General features: G+C 39.4%; 1 protein-coding gene across 4 annotated transcripts in view; it reads left to right on the plus strand.

Moving 5' to 3' along the window:
* DNM3 (dynamin 3) overlaps positions 1-16248 on the plus strand; it is a gene marked incomplete at both ends in the record, with an annotated part of 176822 nt that overhangs the window by 28882 nt on the left and 131692 nt on the right. For all 4 annotated transcript variants that reach the window (XM_084266457.1, XM_084266458.1, XM_084266455.1 and 1 more), the window contains 9 exons: positions 395-598; positions 1150-1248; positions 2054-2214; positions 4791-4933; positions 6360-6495; positions 7830-7897; positions 9213-9351; positions 11063-11149; positions 13510-13580. In XM_084266457.1, coding sequence (XP_084122583.1) covers positions 395-598; positions 1150-1248; positions 2054-2214; positions 4791-4933; positions 6360-6495; positions 7830-7897; positions 9213-9351; positions 11063-11149; positions 13510-13580 — 1108 coding nt within the window. The remainder of the gene's footprint in view (positions 1-394; positions 599-1149; positions 1249-2053; positions 2215-4790; positions 4934-6359; positions 6496-7829; positions 7898-9212; positions 9352-11062; positions 11150-13509; positions 13581-16248) is intronic.

The following is a 16248-nucleotide window of genomic DNA, read 5'->3' on the forward strand; positions in this document are numbered from 1 at the left end:
TTTTTTAAAGCAGAGCCTGGTTTGGGTTGATTTGAAAGATGCAATGGGAATAATCCATTGTCTGTGCTCCTGTTGGTGGAAAAAACTCAGAAAGACATGCTTGTTTGTCTAAGAGCCTTCAAGGCTGTTCGGTATAAGTATCATTCTGCCAGTTGTAATGTTTAAAGTATTAAATAGTAGTAACAAATCCAGAGATAAAAGACAGACAGAGAAACAAGTGTGCTTTTCAGATGGTCAGGCATTTTGCTTAAAACTTTGAAAACATTTCCATACCTATAAAGGTAATTAGGTGGGGTTTTATGTGACTAAAATTTGTGTGCAGCCTTAGATGTGTAGACCTCTTCAGACATGTCTGCCATGCTCACCAGTTTTCTGATCCGTGTTTTCCCCACAGTGCTAAGCCTGACTCTTATCGATTTGCCCGGAATCACTAAAGTGCCAGTAGGGGATCAGCCTGCAGATATTGAGCAGCAGATCAGAGACATGATAATGCAATTTATCTCTCGAGAAAACTGTCTGATACTGGCTGTGACCCCAGCTAACACTGACCTGGCCAACTCGGATGCACTGAAGTTAGCTAAGGAAGTGGACCCTCAAGGTAAGCATGATTGAGCATAACTGCTTTTTGCTCTTGAGTGTAACAACAATTTGGAGTAATAGACCGACTCTTGTGTGAAATATAACTTATAGTATCTAACACAGATTTGTATATATACATTCTTATATAGGCTTCAACATGACCATAACTGTTTCTTAGCTCAGTACCATTTAGGTAATAAACGAATTTTTAAAACTTTGTTTCTTATGAGCAAGTGGGGTAATGTCTGTCTAGGAATTTTTGTAGCACCCACCAAAAGGGACTGTAGTGATGATGGGATTTCTGGGTACTTGCATCTCAGATTTTATACAGCCTTGTTTTAGAGGAATGCTGAACCTTGTTAAGGAGATTTGAGAAACACATTTTAGCACTGGCAGTGATGATACCTTCTTTTCCAGACATACTGTAACGTGCAGTTGTAGCTGGTATTGTGTGATACAAGCTTTGAGAATGCTGCATATCTGTTATTACATAGTTGTAAGATGGAATTTTTCTTCCTGAATATAAATGATTCTTCGCTATCCTTTTCTTCCTGCCCCCACCCTGGTCAGGCCTTAGGACCATTGGTGTGATCACAAAGTTGGATCTGATGGATGAAGGAACAGATGCAAGAGAAATTCTAGAAAACAAATTACTCCCTCTTCGTAGAGGTGAGAATATGTGGTTACCTATATTCTTTACAATCCAGAAAGTGGTTTGGATAAGGGTGATGTTTGGAAGTCCTGGGAAGGAATGAAAGTTTATGCTGAACTTGATGAGTTCCCTAGCTTTTATCATTATCTATTCAACAAATCTAAAAGCAGCTGTGCAAAAAATATCCTGCATATTCCAGAAGAAACAAGAATTGTCTGCACAAGTTGTTAGCCAGTTTTCTCTTCTGAGCTGTTGCTTGTAATAATAAAAAAAAAATCATCTTTTTTCTTTGCATATGACAGAAGTGAGCACCAGAGCATTGGTAATCTCACTGTAAACCAAGTTTTGACCCCTTCCAGAAATTTTCCATGTGATTGTGCTGGCAATATCTGTATAAAGAATTTTGATTCCAGTTATTATTTATTGGTGAGACCACAATCTCCTCCCATGAAGCAGAATCCAGCAAACAAGCAGAATTCTTTTTTGTATTTTGCTAATACAAAGTCTACTTAGACATCTGTGTGTGTTTTGATTTTGTTTTGGGGTTTGTTTGGTTTTTTTTTGGAGTGGTTTCTTTGGGGTACACTGGAGCTTCAGATATTTCTGTATTTGAATCAGTGATTTAAAAGGAAGTATGTCTGTTATGTATAAATAGGATGAGCAATTAGACACTATTAATGCCATTATAGTACTAAACAGTATCTGAAATGCCTAAATGGGAAAGTTTTGTTTGAACTGAGGCAGTCTAGTTCTATTTAATATGGATTCAGTAGTTCAGGCAATAGCTGTGTTGATTTACCCGTTGGTTTTGTGTTGGTTTAGGTTATATTGGTGTTGTAAACAGGAGCCAGAAAGACATTGATGGGAAGAAGGACATAAAGGCAGCTCTTCTGGCAGAAAGGAAATTCTTTCTTTCCCACCCAGCATATAGGCACATGGCAGATCGGATGGGAACACCCTATCTCCAAAAAGTTCTAAACCAGGTAAAATCTGAAGCCTTTGTGGTGAAAGCCACCTTTTATTATGATAGGACCAATATAAAATCTTTATTAAAATGAATGTTGGTCAGTGAACCTCACTTGCACTTTCCTGCTTTCAATCTTTTTAATTTTTACAGTGTAAAGAACAAAGCAGTGTGTTAATTGTAGCTTATGAAAACTTACTGTGAGCTGTAGTTTCTTACTGACAGCTCTGCACTTGCCTGTTCTCTTGAACACTAAATATGAACATAAAAAATATTGCTTTTCTTCCTCCCTGTAAGTGTAGAATCCTATTCTTTAATTATCATATTTCTACTAACTTAACAGGATTTTTAGAATTCAAATCTAGAAATTAGGAAAAATAAAAGTCTTTAGGAATTATGCATCCAGAGGGTTCACTGTCCATACTCTAACCTGAAAACCTACACTTTATTGTAGTTCTTAATAGAAACAGTATACTGTATTCTGATGATACAAATAACAAATACAGTAATGGGAACACTTTTTTCATGCTACCTTTATTTTTGTGCAAGCCATGTCAGATCACAGCTTCGTTCAGTAGGAAACAGAGGTCCATTTCTCAGTCATCTGGAGGAGAAACCCATAACTTAGTTTCCTAATGAAGACACTGCATACAGCAGACTCAGAGGAGAATATAATTCTCTTCACTTTTTTGTGCCTTTGGGTATTGTTGGTTTCATGGTGCCATCCCTTAGCTTGAACAGCATGTGACCCTAATGATGGTACATCTCAGCAGCTTTGAAGAGGACAAGATCGAGTCATGGCTGCCTCTCTAAAATTACTGGTGGTGCCATGATTTTATTTTTTTTTTAAGACTTAGCTGACCAGTGTCCTTGGCATTCTTACAAGTCAAACCTGTCAGGGTTTTTTCCAGTTTGCTGACAAATTGCAGCCTTTGGTCTGGAATAGGTAAAGGCCAGGTCAGCCTGGCTCTGTCTGTTTTGGACAGCAGCTGGAAACAGCAGAGAAGTTTTTGATTAAGGAAGGAAACTAAGGGGCTGACCTGCTTAATTTCTTGCTACAGTGACTTTGCAGCTGTACCTTGACAGCCAGGTTATGGCATGTCCTGGACTTGCTCAAAAAGACCTCTAATGCCATTTATTTGTGTCTTGGAACCAAAGTCTTCAGCAGGATGCAAGAACTCACTTGTATCCTGCATTGTTGCCTGTTTAGGCTGTTTCTTGTCTCTTTAAACCTTGAAAGTTTAATCCCTGTGTCTTAAGTTTTGAGACTGAAGGATGAGTGGCATATTATATGCATTTGGACTGTCTTATCTGTCTGGACTTGCATTACTTTGTGTACTATTAACTTCTTTGTGAGCTGTTTTGCAAATTTACCTATTACAGTATGAACTATTGGTCTTCTGTTGCTATTAGTGTGCCAAAAACATTATATATGGGAAGATCTATTTAAGTATGTAGGATCTATCCCCAGGAGCCTAAACACAGATGGAGCATTTCTGGTTTCAGGCAATACATAATTTCTCGACGTCCACAAGATGGTGCTGCAGGGAAAGTCCAGCTTAGGTCTCTCGAACAGCTTCTGTATTGAGTTTACATATTTTGGTGTATGACATGCTTCATTTAGAGCTTGTCTGACTGGGGATGGGAAGAGGGTTTGCAGCATAGTGCAGGAAGTTTGCTTTGGTTTTAATCAATGAATAGATACAGTGCATGAGAAATTATGGCACAGGTGAGACATTGGTAGTGCTGTCTAAACAGGATGATATCAAACACACACACACACACACACATATATATATATGCAAATGTAGGTGAAGTAAGTTAAACATAGGTCTGACGAGTCTTTTTCTACTCTCCTTTGGTTTATATTCCAGTACTTTAGGCCTATTTTCATAAAAGAAACCCCATGGTCTTGAGTAGTAGGACCTTTTTGAACCAAAAATCAAGTGCTTAAGAAAGGTAAAATTCTATAATAGAATATGAGAGAAAAATTCCTTCCCTTTCTTATACTTCGTTCAAGGGAGCAGAAATCATGTGAAGGTGATTTTTCACCAAAGGTGAGTGGGTGTTCTGTATGTCTGCATTTCCCCAGTGGGCTGGGGGTGCTCAGAATCTCTTCTGTGTCCCACATTGCCTTGTGGCTGTAACTATGTGTGTGTGTATATATATATATATGTGTGTGTGTGTGTGTATGTGTATATATATATATATTTATACACACACACTTGTGAACAAGTATATTGGGAACTGGGAACTCCTGCAGGAAAACCAACAGAATGAAAGTGGTGGCATGTGTACCAAGTGATGAAAGGTCATTTTAAATTATATATAATGTTTATAATTTTTTTGTGTGTAACTAAACAAGGATGTAGTAACAGGGCTCAATGAGTGAGAGGACAAAGGAATTTTTCAAGCCTCCTTATAATGTGTATGCAAAAGTGATATTGTATTGTTCCTTAGCAGTCTCCATTGCTTTGAAGATCAAAAGAACTATGCTGCTAAACTAGCACAGGTCATGGCTGATACGCTTGGCATGGTTGTGCTCTTGATTTCATCTTTATTAATAGTATAAGAGGACCTTTATTTGCTTTTTAGCAACTTACCAATCATATTCGGGATACCCTGCCAGCTTTCAGAAGCAAACTCCAGAGCCAGCTGCTTTCCATAGAACATGAAGTAGAGGTATACAAGAACTTCAGGCCAGAAGATCCAACCAGAAAAACAAAAGCCCTGTTGCAGTGAGTGTCCAGTCTTTTGTCTGCCTTTCTGCTTTGTGTAGGCTTGTTCTGCTTTTTTTTTCTTCTTTCTTTCTAATGGCTTTAAATTTAAAGGTTAGGATACAGTTAAGGATTCTATATGCAAACTCCAAAGAATTCTGTGCCTGATGTTCCAGAACACTTTATATACTCTACAATTTCATCAAGATTTTCCCTAAATTAATTTCAGTAATCCTAGAAAAGAGAGAAAGCAGAACAGGAAAAGGTAAAAAGATGGGCAAAAGATGATCAAAGGTAAGAAACTGCTGATTGTATAGGTTTCTTCTTCAGCCTGACCAAAAAGTTGACCTTAGGCAAGGAGAGGAGGTTGTGTTTAGAAGTCTGTAAGATGAGTGTGAAAGGAGAATGGGTATTCTTCTTTTTCCAGTATAAAAACTTGGCTATCTATAGAATTTGAAGATTCCAAGATCAAAGGTAACAATAGATGGTAGTCCTTCATGTGATGTGTAATTAATCCACAGAACTATTTGCTGCAGGAGCCTATACTAAAATTTGTGAGCTTTCAGAAAGCAGCTAGGCAAATTCTTGGGACTGGGGAAGACATTTATGTTTACTGAGTACAAGGACAAATTCCTGCTGTATGTGACCCACAAACAGCAATTTATTGAGGCCAAGAGCATATTCTGGACAAATATTACTGGCTGTTTGCTCTGTTCTTCTAGGTGCTTATTGTTGGTGACTGCCATGATATGGTTTTATTTCTGATACAGTACAGCCATTCTTATGTTCAAGTGATAGTGTATTGGGGTGGGTGCAAACCTCTTCCTTGTGGTTTTCCTCTCTGGGCATGCATCTGACCATTAGCAGCAAACTAGATGATGTGATGTGCCACCTGTACTGGGGTTACAACAGACCTGGCAAATGTTGACCCCAAGAAGTCATGGGTTGAACGCTGTTGTTTGCCAGAGGAGTAGCAGTGATTTCTGGAGCTACAATACGATTCTGTGTTCCAAACTAGAAGACTTTTTCATTGCTGAAGTCACTGTCCAGTTTGTCTCTTATCCACAAAATAAGTCTGTCTGACAAGACTTTGGTAACACTGTTATAATGTGATGGAACAGAGGTGACTGTTCACCTGACTTCAAATCAAGTGGAAGTGGTGTCCTTTCTTTATTGTGGGTTTAGCACTAGGAAAAAGGGCAATGCTGATTGAAACCCAGTTAGCACCCACTGCTTGGCTTCGGGCAGCTTCCTTCCTAGGTCTGTTTCCAGGGATGCATATTCCGTATTGTGCACCCTGTCACCCCAAAGGTCTCCCATTCTCTCACCTCTCTCTTTGAAGTTCTAGCCCTCTGCAGCCCCAGTTATGTAGTACTGAAGCAAGAGTTGGTAGCTGACATAGGCAAAAGTGTTTTTCAATTTTTTTTCTCTCCCTTTTCAAATTTAGGATGGTACAACAGTTTTCAGTGGACTTTGAAAAAAGAATTGAAGGATCAGGAGATCAGGTTGATACACTAGAACTTTCAGGAGGTGCCAAAATCAATCGTATTTTCCACGAACGTTTTCCTTTTGAACTAGTGAAGGTATTTATCCATCTTCCTGGTGTGCTTTCTGTTTTATTTATGTGCTCTTACATTCATGTTGATAGCAGTAAAGCCAAGATAAAGTGTGATCCTCTTAACTGGGAAAGAAATTACATGAAATTATAATTCAGCTTCATTTCTAGTTTCGGATACTGAAATGTGCTAAGAATTCTGAAACACAGTAATTAGAATATAATTGTTATATTATAGTTGTTACTGTTTACTGTGCTTTTTTATTGTTTTATAACAAATGGCATCTTTCTTCTTGTTAAATGGGGCAGGGAAACAACTATAGTTGGTAGATTTAAGTTGTTGTGTTCGAGTTGCTAGTACCTATTAAAGTTAGAGTTATGGCAAATAGCAGTTTTCTGTGTTTTCTGCTTCATCTGTTCACAAACTTAAATCAACTCCAGTTTTCAGTCCTACATAGTGGGAGGTGAAGCAAGTTAGGTGTTTTGTGATAACATTTCTTCTCTTGATACATGTTGTCTTCTTTAACCATCCTTTGGGTAACAGAATAAATGGAGGTTCCGTGGAGCGTGAACCAATGAAACCTGGTTTCCTATGGATTTGTGTTACATATTCTGTGATACTTTTTTTCACTGCAGGGAATTCAGCTTCCCCTCACCATGAACCCTACTGTACCCATAGTCCACATTCTTTTAAACTTTTCCTAAGCTTCCTTTCTACCTGTTTTATATTCAACTGCCTTGATATCCCCTAATTTTCAGTTGGATAAGAACCAGAAAGGGTTGTGGCAAGTTCCAAGGTTCCAAATACCAACTGGCAGCCCAACAGGACAGGTAACAGTTGGGCTTTAGGTAATGACCCATTCATTTGTGATAGCACTAACTTTTCTTCCAGCTAACTGGCTTTCAAGAAAATGAAAGAAAAACTTTACAATCTCATAACTGAGACCACTCCTCTCTTAAATTTGATTGAAAAACAATAGGATGGGAATGAAAATATAGACAGAACATGATCATAGAAGTTGCACTGCTTTTTAGGAAATCAGATTTAACATCAACAAAAAAAAATACATCTTCCAAATCATTTTTCTGTCAACTCATGTCTCTGTTGGGATGTTCTGCAAAAGTGTTCTAGCTGTTGGTATATTTGGAATGGGAGGTTGCAGAATTTTCAACAATCTTTGCTGCTGCCTATAGCCTTACTGTTAAAATATTTAAACATACATATGCTTTGTTTAGTGTAAATAGAAATTACTCTTTTTCCAGTTGAACTTGCCTGTCTTCCAGTTATGTTGTGATGGTGATATTTTCTGTTTTATTCAAAAACTGCCCCTAATATGATGTTGCATATTTTTGCTCCTCTAGATGGAGTTCAACGAGAAGGAGCTACGGAGGGAAATAAGTTATGCAATCAAGAACATACACGGTATCAGGCAAGTGCTCCCAGGTTTTCAAGCCTACTCACACTGTAGACACTGTGGTCTTTCTCTTGAAAGCTGATTACTGATGGGTAAAATATATTCTTAATGCACCGCTCCCAGCAACTGGGTTGTTTTTTTTCTCTTCCGCTCCTTCACACTTGTGTTTTTGAGGTAGCTATTTTTTGCCAGAAAGCTGGTTTGTCTGAACAGGTTTAACTTACTTGGAAATCCTGGAAAATTATTTTACCAGAAAAAAAAGTAATTAATATTTCGCTGTAGTAAGTGTCTGCAGTTCCACTGGGCCTGTATTCCTGAAAAGTCATAATTTTTAGAGGGAAAAGTTGTGCCTTGATATGGGGAAGAAAACTTTTCAGCTTGTGTTGCAGCATAGTCTTTGCACTATCTTACTCTCCTTTAGTCTCAACTATTTCTTGTAATGACTAATTTACAAGTGACTTTGCTGAGGTTTCACTTTGTCAATATGTCTGCAGTTTATTATTAAGCTTGGGAAGAGGAGATACTTGCTTTGGAATGACCTAATTATGCCCCTTTGGAATGATCGGTCTGTTTTGGAGGGATACTGTATCAGATGTGTACCTAATTCTTTTTTTTTTTTTTTTTCTCCTTTTGACAACAGAACAGGTTCCAAAAGGCTTGTGTGGTTCTTTTGTGAGCTTTTTGGGTTGTTTTTGTGGGTTTTTTTCCTTCCTCCTCTTACCTACATGTGAGTTCATAATATCTTTTGAAAGCATTGCTTACAAGCTTTGCTGTTCTTGGTGTTTTGGAATGTGTTCTTTGTGTTGCAGTGTTAGCAAGGTGACTTGGTGAGTTCTTAAACTTTGAAGCAATGGAATACTTTGCACCAGCAAATGATGATGCAAACTGTCTGTAGTCCATTTCTACCTTTATTTGAATGGGATATCTTTTCAGAAGAAGTAACATGAAATAGGCTAGTCCAATTTTTCCAAAGGTGTGGGGAAAACAGTATTTTAGGCCAAGATAAAGGGCTGAGGTGGGCAGATACCATTTTTCCCTTATCTAAGGCTTGATGCGCTGTTGACAAGTTTTTAATGCATTATATCAGAACTGTAAAGAGTTCTTGCAATCAACTTGAAGCAGGAGGGCACTTCTATATTCTTACTCATGATGGCACTTTGTTTTTTAAGGAGAAAGAAGCAAATATAGTTTTGCAGAAGGTTGTGTTAGGGGTTGCTATTGCTCAGCTCTAAGCCTCTGAAAAAAAGATATGAGCAGTTTGGTAAAAAAATATACGTTTTCCTTACGTGGTGTTTGCATTAGTGTTTTATATATTCTGTTATCTCCACAGAACAGGTTTGTTTACTCCAGATATGGCATTCGAAGCCATTGTTAAAAAACAGATAGTCAAGCTGAAAGGACCTTGCTTAAAAAGTGTGGATCTAGTGATGCAAGAGTTAATCAACACTGTCAAGAAGTGCACTAAAAAGGTAACTTGCAAATTAATCTATTAACATAAGTATAATGTAATGGTAACACAAAGTCTGTCTTACATTTTATTGTATTGCAGGAGATTTTTGATCTAGTGGCTTGGTGTACACAGTAAGTACCTATAAAGTAATTGCAATTTCTGCTGAAAATATTCTTTTTGTGAATTCCTGAATTTTGAGTACGTATAATCCTCATGATTGAAGTTCTGTTGAGCTGCCCCTGCTTTTCTCTTTAAAGCCATATTTTCATTGGTACCGATAATGGAATGAAGGCAGCAATTCTGTGGACATGTACATCAGCAAAAAAATCCAGTTTGAAGTTTTTTCCAGTGCTAATAAGTGAAACTTTTCTAAATCAAAGTCCTCAAACATGTTCAGAGATGTCTACCAAAAAGAGAAAAAGGTTCTTTGTCTATTGAAACTTTATGGGCTAGCAGTGCAGTTCTTTACATCAAAGGGCCTACAATTTCACCTGAGCTTGTTTTGTACATAACCTGATCTCCAGTGGTCAAGAAGTCAGAAGTGGACAGCTGGGAAGACTTTGCCTGTACATCCTTGTATTATTGTTGATGAATGACTTTGCTGCACAGAAATGTTGAACATTTAAGTGGCAAGAATTGTGCTAAGCACTGAACTTCCTGGTGTGAAAGTTGTGCACATCAATTAAACTTATAATTCAGCATCCTGCAAGTGTACTGAGTTAAGAAATAGGATAATCAAAACTAAATTTAGCATTACTTATCAGCATTTGGGAATGGCTTTCCTGAAGTGTATGCTTGTGTTGGTGTATGCTCTTAGATTGAAACCTCAATCCTCACACCCCCTAGCTGTGACTAAAGAAGCATGTGTGGTATATTAAAATGAAGCTTTTTTCCCCCCTTGCATTTTTCCTCTTCATGGGAGAGTTATCTGCCAATACTGTGATCACTTGTCTAGAGCACTGACAACTTTTCTCCCATTACTCTGTGATATCCTAGAAGATCCCATTGACTCTTGCAGATTTTCTTAACTAATTGTCCTCACCTTCTGTTCATCTGTTTTACCCATCATCTCAAGGGTGCAGGGCACCCTGATAGCAGCGCGTGCAGGAGTGGTTCTGGGATGTGACCACAGATACACCGAAATCATTGAGAAATAGTGTCTCACGTCTGTTGCATTCTCGTGAATCATGCAGTTCCTTTTTGTACCACTGAGCAGGTGAAGGAGCTGTTTCTCAATACAGGAAAGAATTACGATCTTTTGACAAAGATCACAGAGAAGCAGTGTCAATGCAATATTTAGAGCAGAGTTTCCAGGTTTTGTGTGTTTTGAAGTGTTGTTATTGTGATGTAAGGATGGTGCCACAAGGTGGAGCTGGCAAAGAACAAGAAACTTGGAAATTATTTAGCACGTCACACTGGAATTAGGCACAGAAGAGGAGAGGCATGGAGAAACCTCACCCCAAAGGCTGATAAACTGTGGTTCACACAGTGTGATGCAAAACTGTCTTTTCCTCAATGTTCCATGAAGTAAAGCACAGAGACAATCCAGGGATTAGGTCTTCAGTTTCTCTAGAAAATGACCATTAGTATCAAGTAAGGCTTGCTATGTGGTGTAGTTAACTTTTAGCCCAAGCATTTACAATAAATGCTTTCCCCCAGGAGCTGGAGGCTCCTCTGTGTTCTGCTGAAGCCACCCCCAGGTGTAAATATCTATTAATTTTGCTTTTCAGTTGGCAACATATCCAAGGTTGTGTGAGGAAACAGAAAGAATTGTTGCTGGCTACATTCGTGAAAGAGAAGAGAAGACCAAGGATCAGGTGAGAATAAATAGGAGGTCTAGCAGTTTGGGGAGTTATGTGGAGGAGGAAAGGTCTTATGTACAATGTATAGGAATGCAATAAAAAGTTCTGGGGTTTTTGTTTTGTTTTCAGCAGGCTGTACACTCTCAGTAGGGGAGAAAAGTTGCTGCTCTAACACTGAGCTTTGACAGAGGAAACTGGAGTTGTTACAGAAAATCCTAATCTGGTCTTTCAGGATTAGGATTGGTGTTTAAAGCCGTGTCGGCTCATTCCGAAGCCACAATGTGCCATCTGCTTGGCTGTGCCACAGCAGCAGTTTGTGGGAAATGGAGTCACCATTACACAAACGTACACAGAAATACTCAGCCTTTTTTCTATTTGGTTTCCATTTATTTTTAACATACCAATCCCATGTTCTAATTACAGTGAGGCCCCAAAAGCAATTGTACTGGGACTCTTGCAGGAGAGAAAAGCCATGTAGTAGATGAGTGAGCTCCAGCAAGCGTTGCTGCTGAAGTTCTGTGTCACTGAACAATAGCTTCAGCACACAGGCTGAGCTGAGCAGCTTGGCCCCGTCTGTCTTGGGCCATGTTGACAGGCTCACTGTGGTGTGTAGTGTAGAACCACTGGAACTGACCCCTGAGGGCTGTTAATGTGCTTTGAAAGGCAGCATCTTGTATCTGAGAGTGAATAAAGTAATTTCTCCTTCAGATTTTAAAGTCAGCATGACAATGTTCCTTCTATGGCCATTGTAAAAGGCAGGGACTGCTAGCAAGTTGATAATTGTAGGTTGTGGTATCTTAAATTCAGAATTTTAAGTATTGTTAACCAGCACCATTTCAGGTTCATGGATGTACAGCTCTTCTGACCCTTGCTTTCCTTGAAGTTTAAACAAAAAAAAAAAATCAGAGAAACTTCTTCAGAACATTCATCACCCAGCTAAGCACTCTAAGTCCAGGAAACTTCAAACCTTAGATTACATATGAGAAAATCCACTGGATGTGGAAACAGGAATTATTGTCTGGAGAGTGCAAAAAGTATGTGGGGAAGAAGGGCTAGGCAGAGCTCCTAAATTGTCTTGGACTCCTGGCTCTTTAATCCTGTCCCTGTGTGAGCTAGGAGGCTGTGCAGCACATCCTGCTTCTTTTCCTTTAATCTGTTCTGTGAATGTCATCTTAAAACCAAATTTTTAAAAGATTGTATTTGCTGGGCTTGTACTTGCAGGGAATTCTAGTTAACATGCTCAGTTTGGAAGAAGGTACAAGTTCCTTAAAGTAATAATTTTCTCTTCTTACTCCACTTTTCATTGTGTGCACATAATCAGCAATTTCCCAGAACAAAGTACAAAATACCAGCTTTCTGTAAATGACAAGAGTCAAGATGATGGTCACGTGTTTGCATCACTGCTTACACTCTTGTTATCATTAATAAATCCAAACATTAGTGAGGCTATTTTTAGAGGTAAGAGCTAGACACAGATCCCTTCTGTTTCTTGCTCTGAGGCACTTCAACATCTTCTGGAAATTGTGAAGAATTTGGGTGTGATGCTGTGTTTGAGGAGCTCTATAAAAATAACTGTGCACTTTGAGGAGGTTAAATGCTGCCGTTTGGTAGCAACAGGCTTGTTTCTTGCTCCCTGCTGATAAATGGGAGTCTGAGAAGATGGGGCAAAGTGCAGTCTTATGCCCGTTCAATAAGCTGTTCAAGGTTGGGAGTGAGCTTTCACTAATACCAGGTTCTTTGAGTTAGATCATCAAGTTTGAATCAAAGTCCATCTCTGGGCTACTGAAGAAGGCCTGGCAAGTGATAAATGTGGAAACCGTTCATTCTGTTAGATCATTGTCTGCCCTATGTGTGCACCAGACTGGCTGCCTAGTAGAGGGCTAGCTTACCCACCACTTCTTTGGGTAGTACCTAGACAAAGTGTAGGTACCCTGATTTTATGTTTCAGGTTGGAGCTCCTTGCTGGCTTGGCTGGAATGCTGCAAAGAGGCAGAATTTTGCTTAACTTGCAAAACGTAGCACTAGAATCTGTGAGATATTATTAGAGCATTATTAAATGCTCTCTGGCCATGTATGGCTGATCTTAATAAAGCAGGCAAGGGCCAAGATAGTAAAAACAAATGAGGTCTGTCAGGAAAAAAATAGGAAGAGGGAATAGCTCTTCTGTAGTCTTAACTTAATAAACAAGCACACAAACAGAAGCGGTGGGATTTAGAAAATACTGCTGCTTTTGGCTTGAATGGTTATGAAGGGAATACTCAATAATACAGAAAACTAAGAAGTTCTATTCTTTTCTCCCATGGTTTTTTTCTCTCTTTCTCTCTCATCTGCGTTACCCTGCCTTTATTTTCTTCCTCTTCTGTATCCCATAATAGGTGCTGCTGCTGATTGATATCCAGGTTTCTTACATCAACACCAACCATGAAGACTTCATTGGCTTTGCAAAGTAAGTATATAGAGACTTCATTATACAGAGTCAGTTGTTTGTGTTTTTTTTTTTTTTTAAACCAGGTTCAAAACACAAGTTCTGAAGTGTGACAGTGAAGATGTGAGCTGCAGCATCCCAAAGGTGTGGGAGTGTGTTCTTAATGAACACTTGGTTGTGCTCCTGGGCTGGAATCGCATGCATCACAGGAAGCAGCTTTGGCAGGCCGATGCCCAAACTTTAAGTCTTTGTTTTAGGACCACAGAAATGTATAATATTAGTGGTCTTTCCACATTGCTGCAAATGCATATTTTGAGAGCTGTGATTCTGTATGGAACAGTCTTGCTTGGAGTAAAGGATGTCACTGAATTGTAAGTGTGCCTGCTGTTTGGCTGTAGAGAATAATAGTAGCAGAATGCCCTGCAGGGCCTGGTTTGACGTTCTCCTTGCTAAATTGAAAAGGCTGTGAGAATATTCTCCAGAATGTTCTCCCTTGGCTTCCAGCAATTTGTGCCTCTGGGACTTCATACCAAGGTTTTGACACTAGTAAAAACATGAAAGATGTCTTCACTCTGAAAAATAACTGTTCCTTCAGTCGTCTTCATGCCGTATTTGCTATAATGGTGTTTGGAATCACAACAGGTTTCACCCATGTGGGATGCTGGCAACAAAGTTTGGCACCACAGTATGTATTATACTATGGCCTGTTCTAGTTGGCACTGTGAAGGAAGGTCTACATCTTTGACAGTATGACTTGAAGGTTCAGTGAGGTTTAACACATGGAGTTCAGTAAGCTGAGAGAGGGAGAAGGCAAAGCCAGGCACTGTTTGTGTCTGATTTTAACAACTTTCTCTAGAATTGTTTGCAGGTCCTAGATATCTTTATCAGTTCTCTTGACAAATGACAGGATGTTGTAGGAATGGTAGCTGGCCTTCTAGAGGTCAAGATAACAGCCTGCCTGCTATTTACTTCTCATCCTTTTCTGACAGGAAAAAGCCTGCTAAAAACACTCCATGTATATTCATGGTGTGTGTTGTGACCTTGGGAAGTCGCCTAGTCCAACCTCCTGCTCAAAGCAGGGTCAATGCTGCGTTCAGACCAGGTTACTCAAAGCTTTGTCCAGTCAGATCTGGAAAACTTCCAAAACTGGAGATTCTCCAGGGTCTCCATGCAGCCTGTTCCAATGCTTGCCTCTCCTCCTCTGAAGAGACTTTTTGCATGTGAGAAGTTGGAGCCTTCAATGTTGTAGTCTTGGATTATGGAGTGCCAGGCGTGTCTGGAACTGTTCTGTTATCTGTTCCTGGGAAAAATCCCCCTCATGAATGCTGTTGCTGGGGCCTGTAGTTCAGACCATGGTTCACTGCTGTGTCTTTTACAAGGAGTTGCAATTCCTGAGTTCAATTTCTTGGGAAAGCTGCTCCCTCTTTTGCCAGTTGAGATGTAGAAATCCCCAGCTGCTGTGTGTGGGGTGTAAGCAGATAATAAATGGCTCTTTGCTTAAACTTATCAGTGAAGTTAAGCAAATGATTCTGTAAGATGAAACTGATGGGAAGGGAAATATCTCTGTCAACTTATACTCAACTGGGATAGAAAACTTTGATAGCTAAGAACAAATTAAAGTGTAAAATATATTAATTTATGAGCTAAACAGTAGAAAATACACATTTCTAACTACAATCATATGGTTCCAGTTCTAACATAAATGCTGTAAACCAAAATAATTTTGGGGTAGCATATGGGCTTCTGCAGTATCCAGAGATCCTGGACTGTGGACTCACCAGGTTTCCTAGTGTTTCCTTTCTTAGGCTGAGTCTTGTAGCCAGTTGTCTCCTGTGACTGCAGTATTTTAGAAATGTAAGTCCTGTGAACCTTGCTCACAAGAAAGAACATAAAGCATTTCAAACTACCTTGGAGCATTTTAGGGCCTCAGGCAGGTACAGTGTGGTGTGAATTGACTTGAGAAGGACTTAAGAATGACAGTTTTTAGATCAACTTGGCAGCACTATGAAATTGTGAAATATTGGAGTATTAACGTCTGTCTCATTTAGCAGAATGAGTGGTAAAATGTTTGTTTCCAGTTGGTGTAACTCAGACATAGCTACATGCTTCAATCTCCATAAAAAGTAATTAGTAGTTAAAACAGTAAATAGAGGGCCAATTGCCAGGCTGTTTCTCAGAGGCCTGTGATTCTTAGATGTTAGTGGTCTAATTAGCTTTCCTAAGGTGATAAAATAAAATTTAAAAAACCCCAAACAAACCCCAAACCAAAAGCATGGCAATTAGGTTTCCTAAAGCCATTTTGTGTGTTTCCCAAACAACAGATCAAAATTGTTGAGGGGTTAGTGCTGTGTTTCCACTTCATTTAATCACAGCGTATGCACCAAGGCTTATGCAACTCAAATGATGCACCGGAGACACGCAGGGTTAGTTGCTCCAGAAGATCAGGATGACAGAGGGCTAGGCCCAGGGAATAGGCACAGGGCATAAACATCCTGTGGCTCTTCCCATGGAGAGCATGTGGACGGCTGGTTGGATGCAGTATGGTCCAACAGGCAGGATCAGAATTGGGACAGGGATGAGTCTGGTGCTGCTGCAATTCTTTGGAAGAGCAGCTGTGCACGGAACAGTTGCAGGATTAGCCCATAGGCTGTGATTCAAGAACACCTTTTTCAGAGCAGTATTTGTAGCT

This window comes from Gallinula chloropus (assembly GCF_964237585.1).
Source record: "Gallinula chloropus genome assembly, chromosome: 6".
NCBI lineage: Eukaryota > Metazoa > Chordata > Aves > Gruiformes > Rallidae > Gallinula > Gallinula chloropus.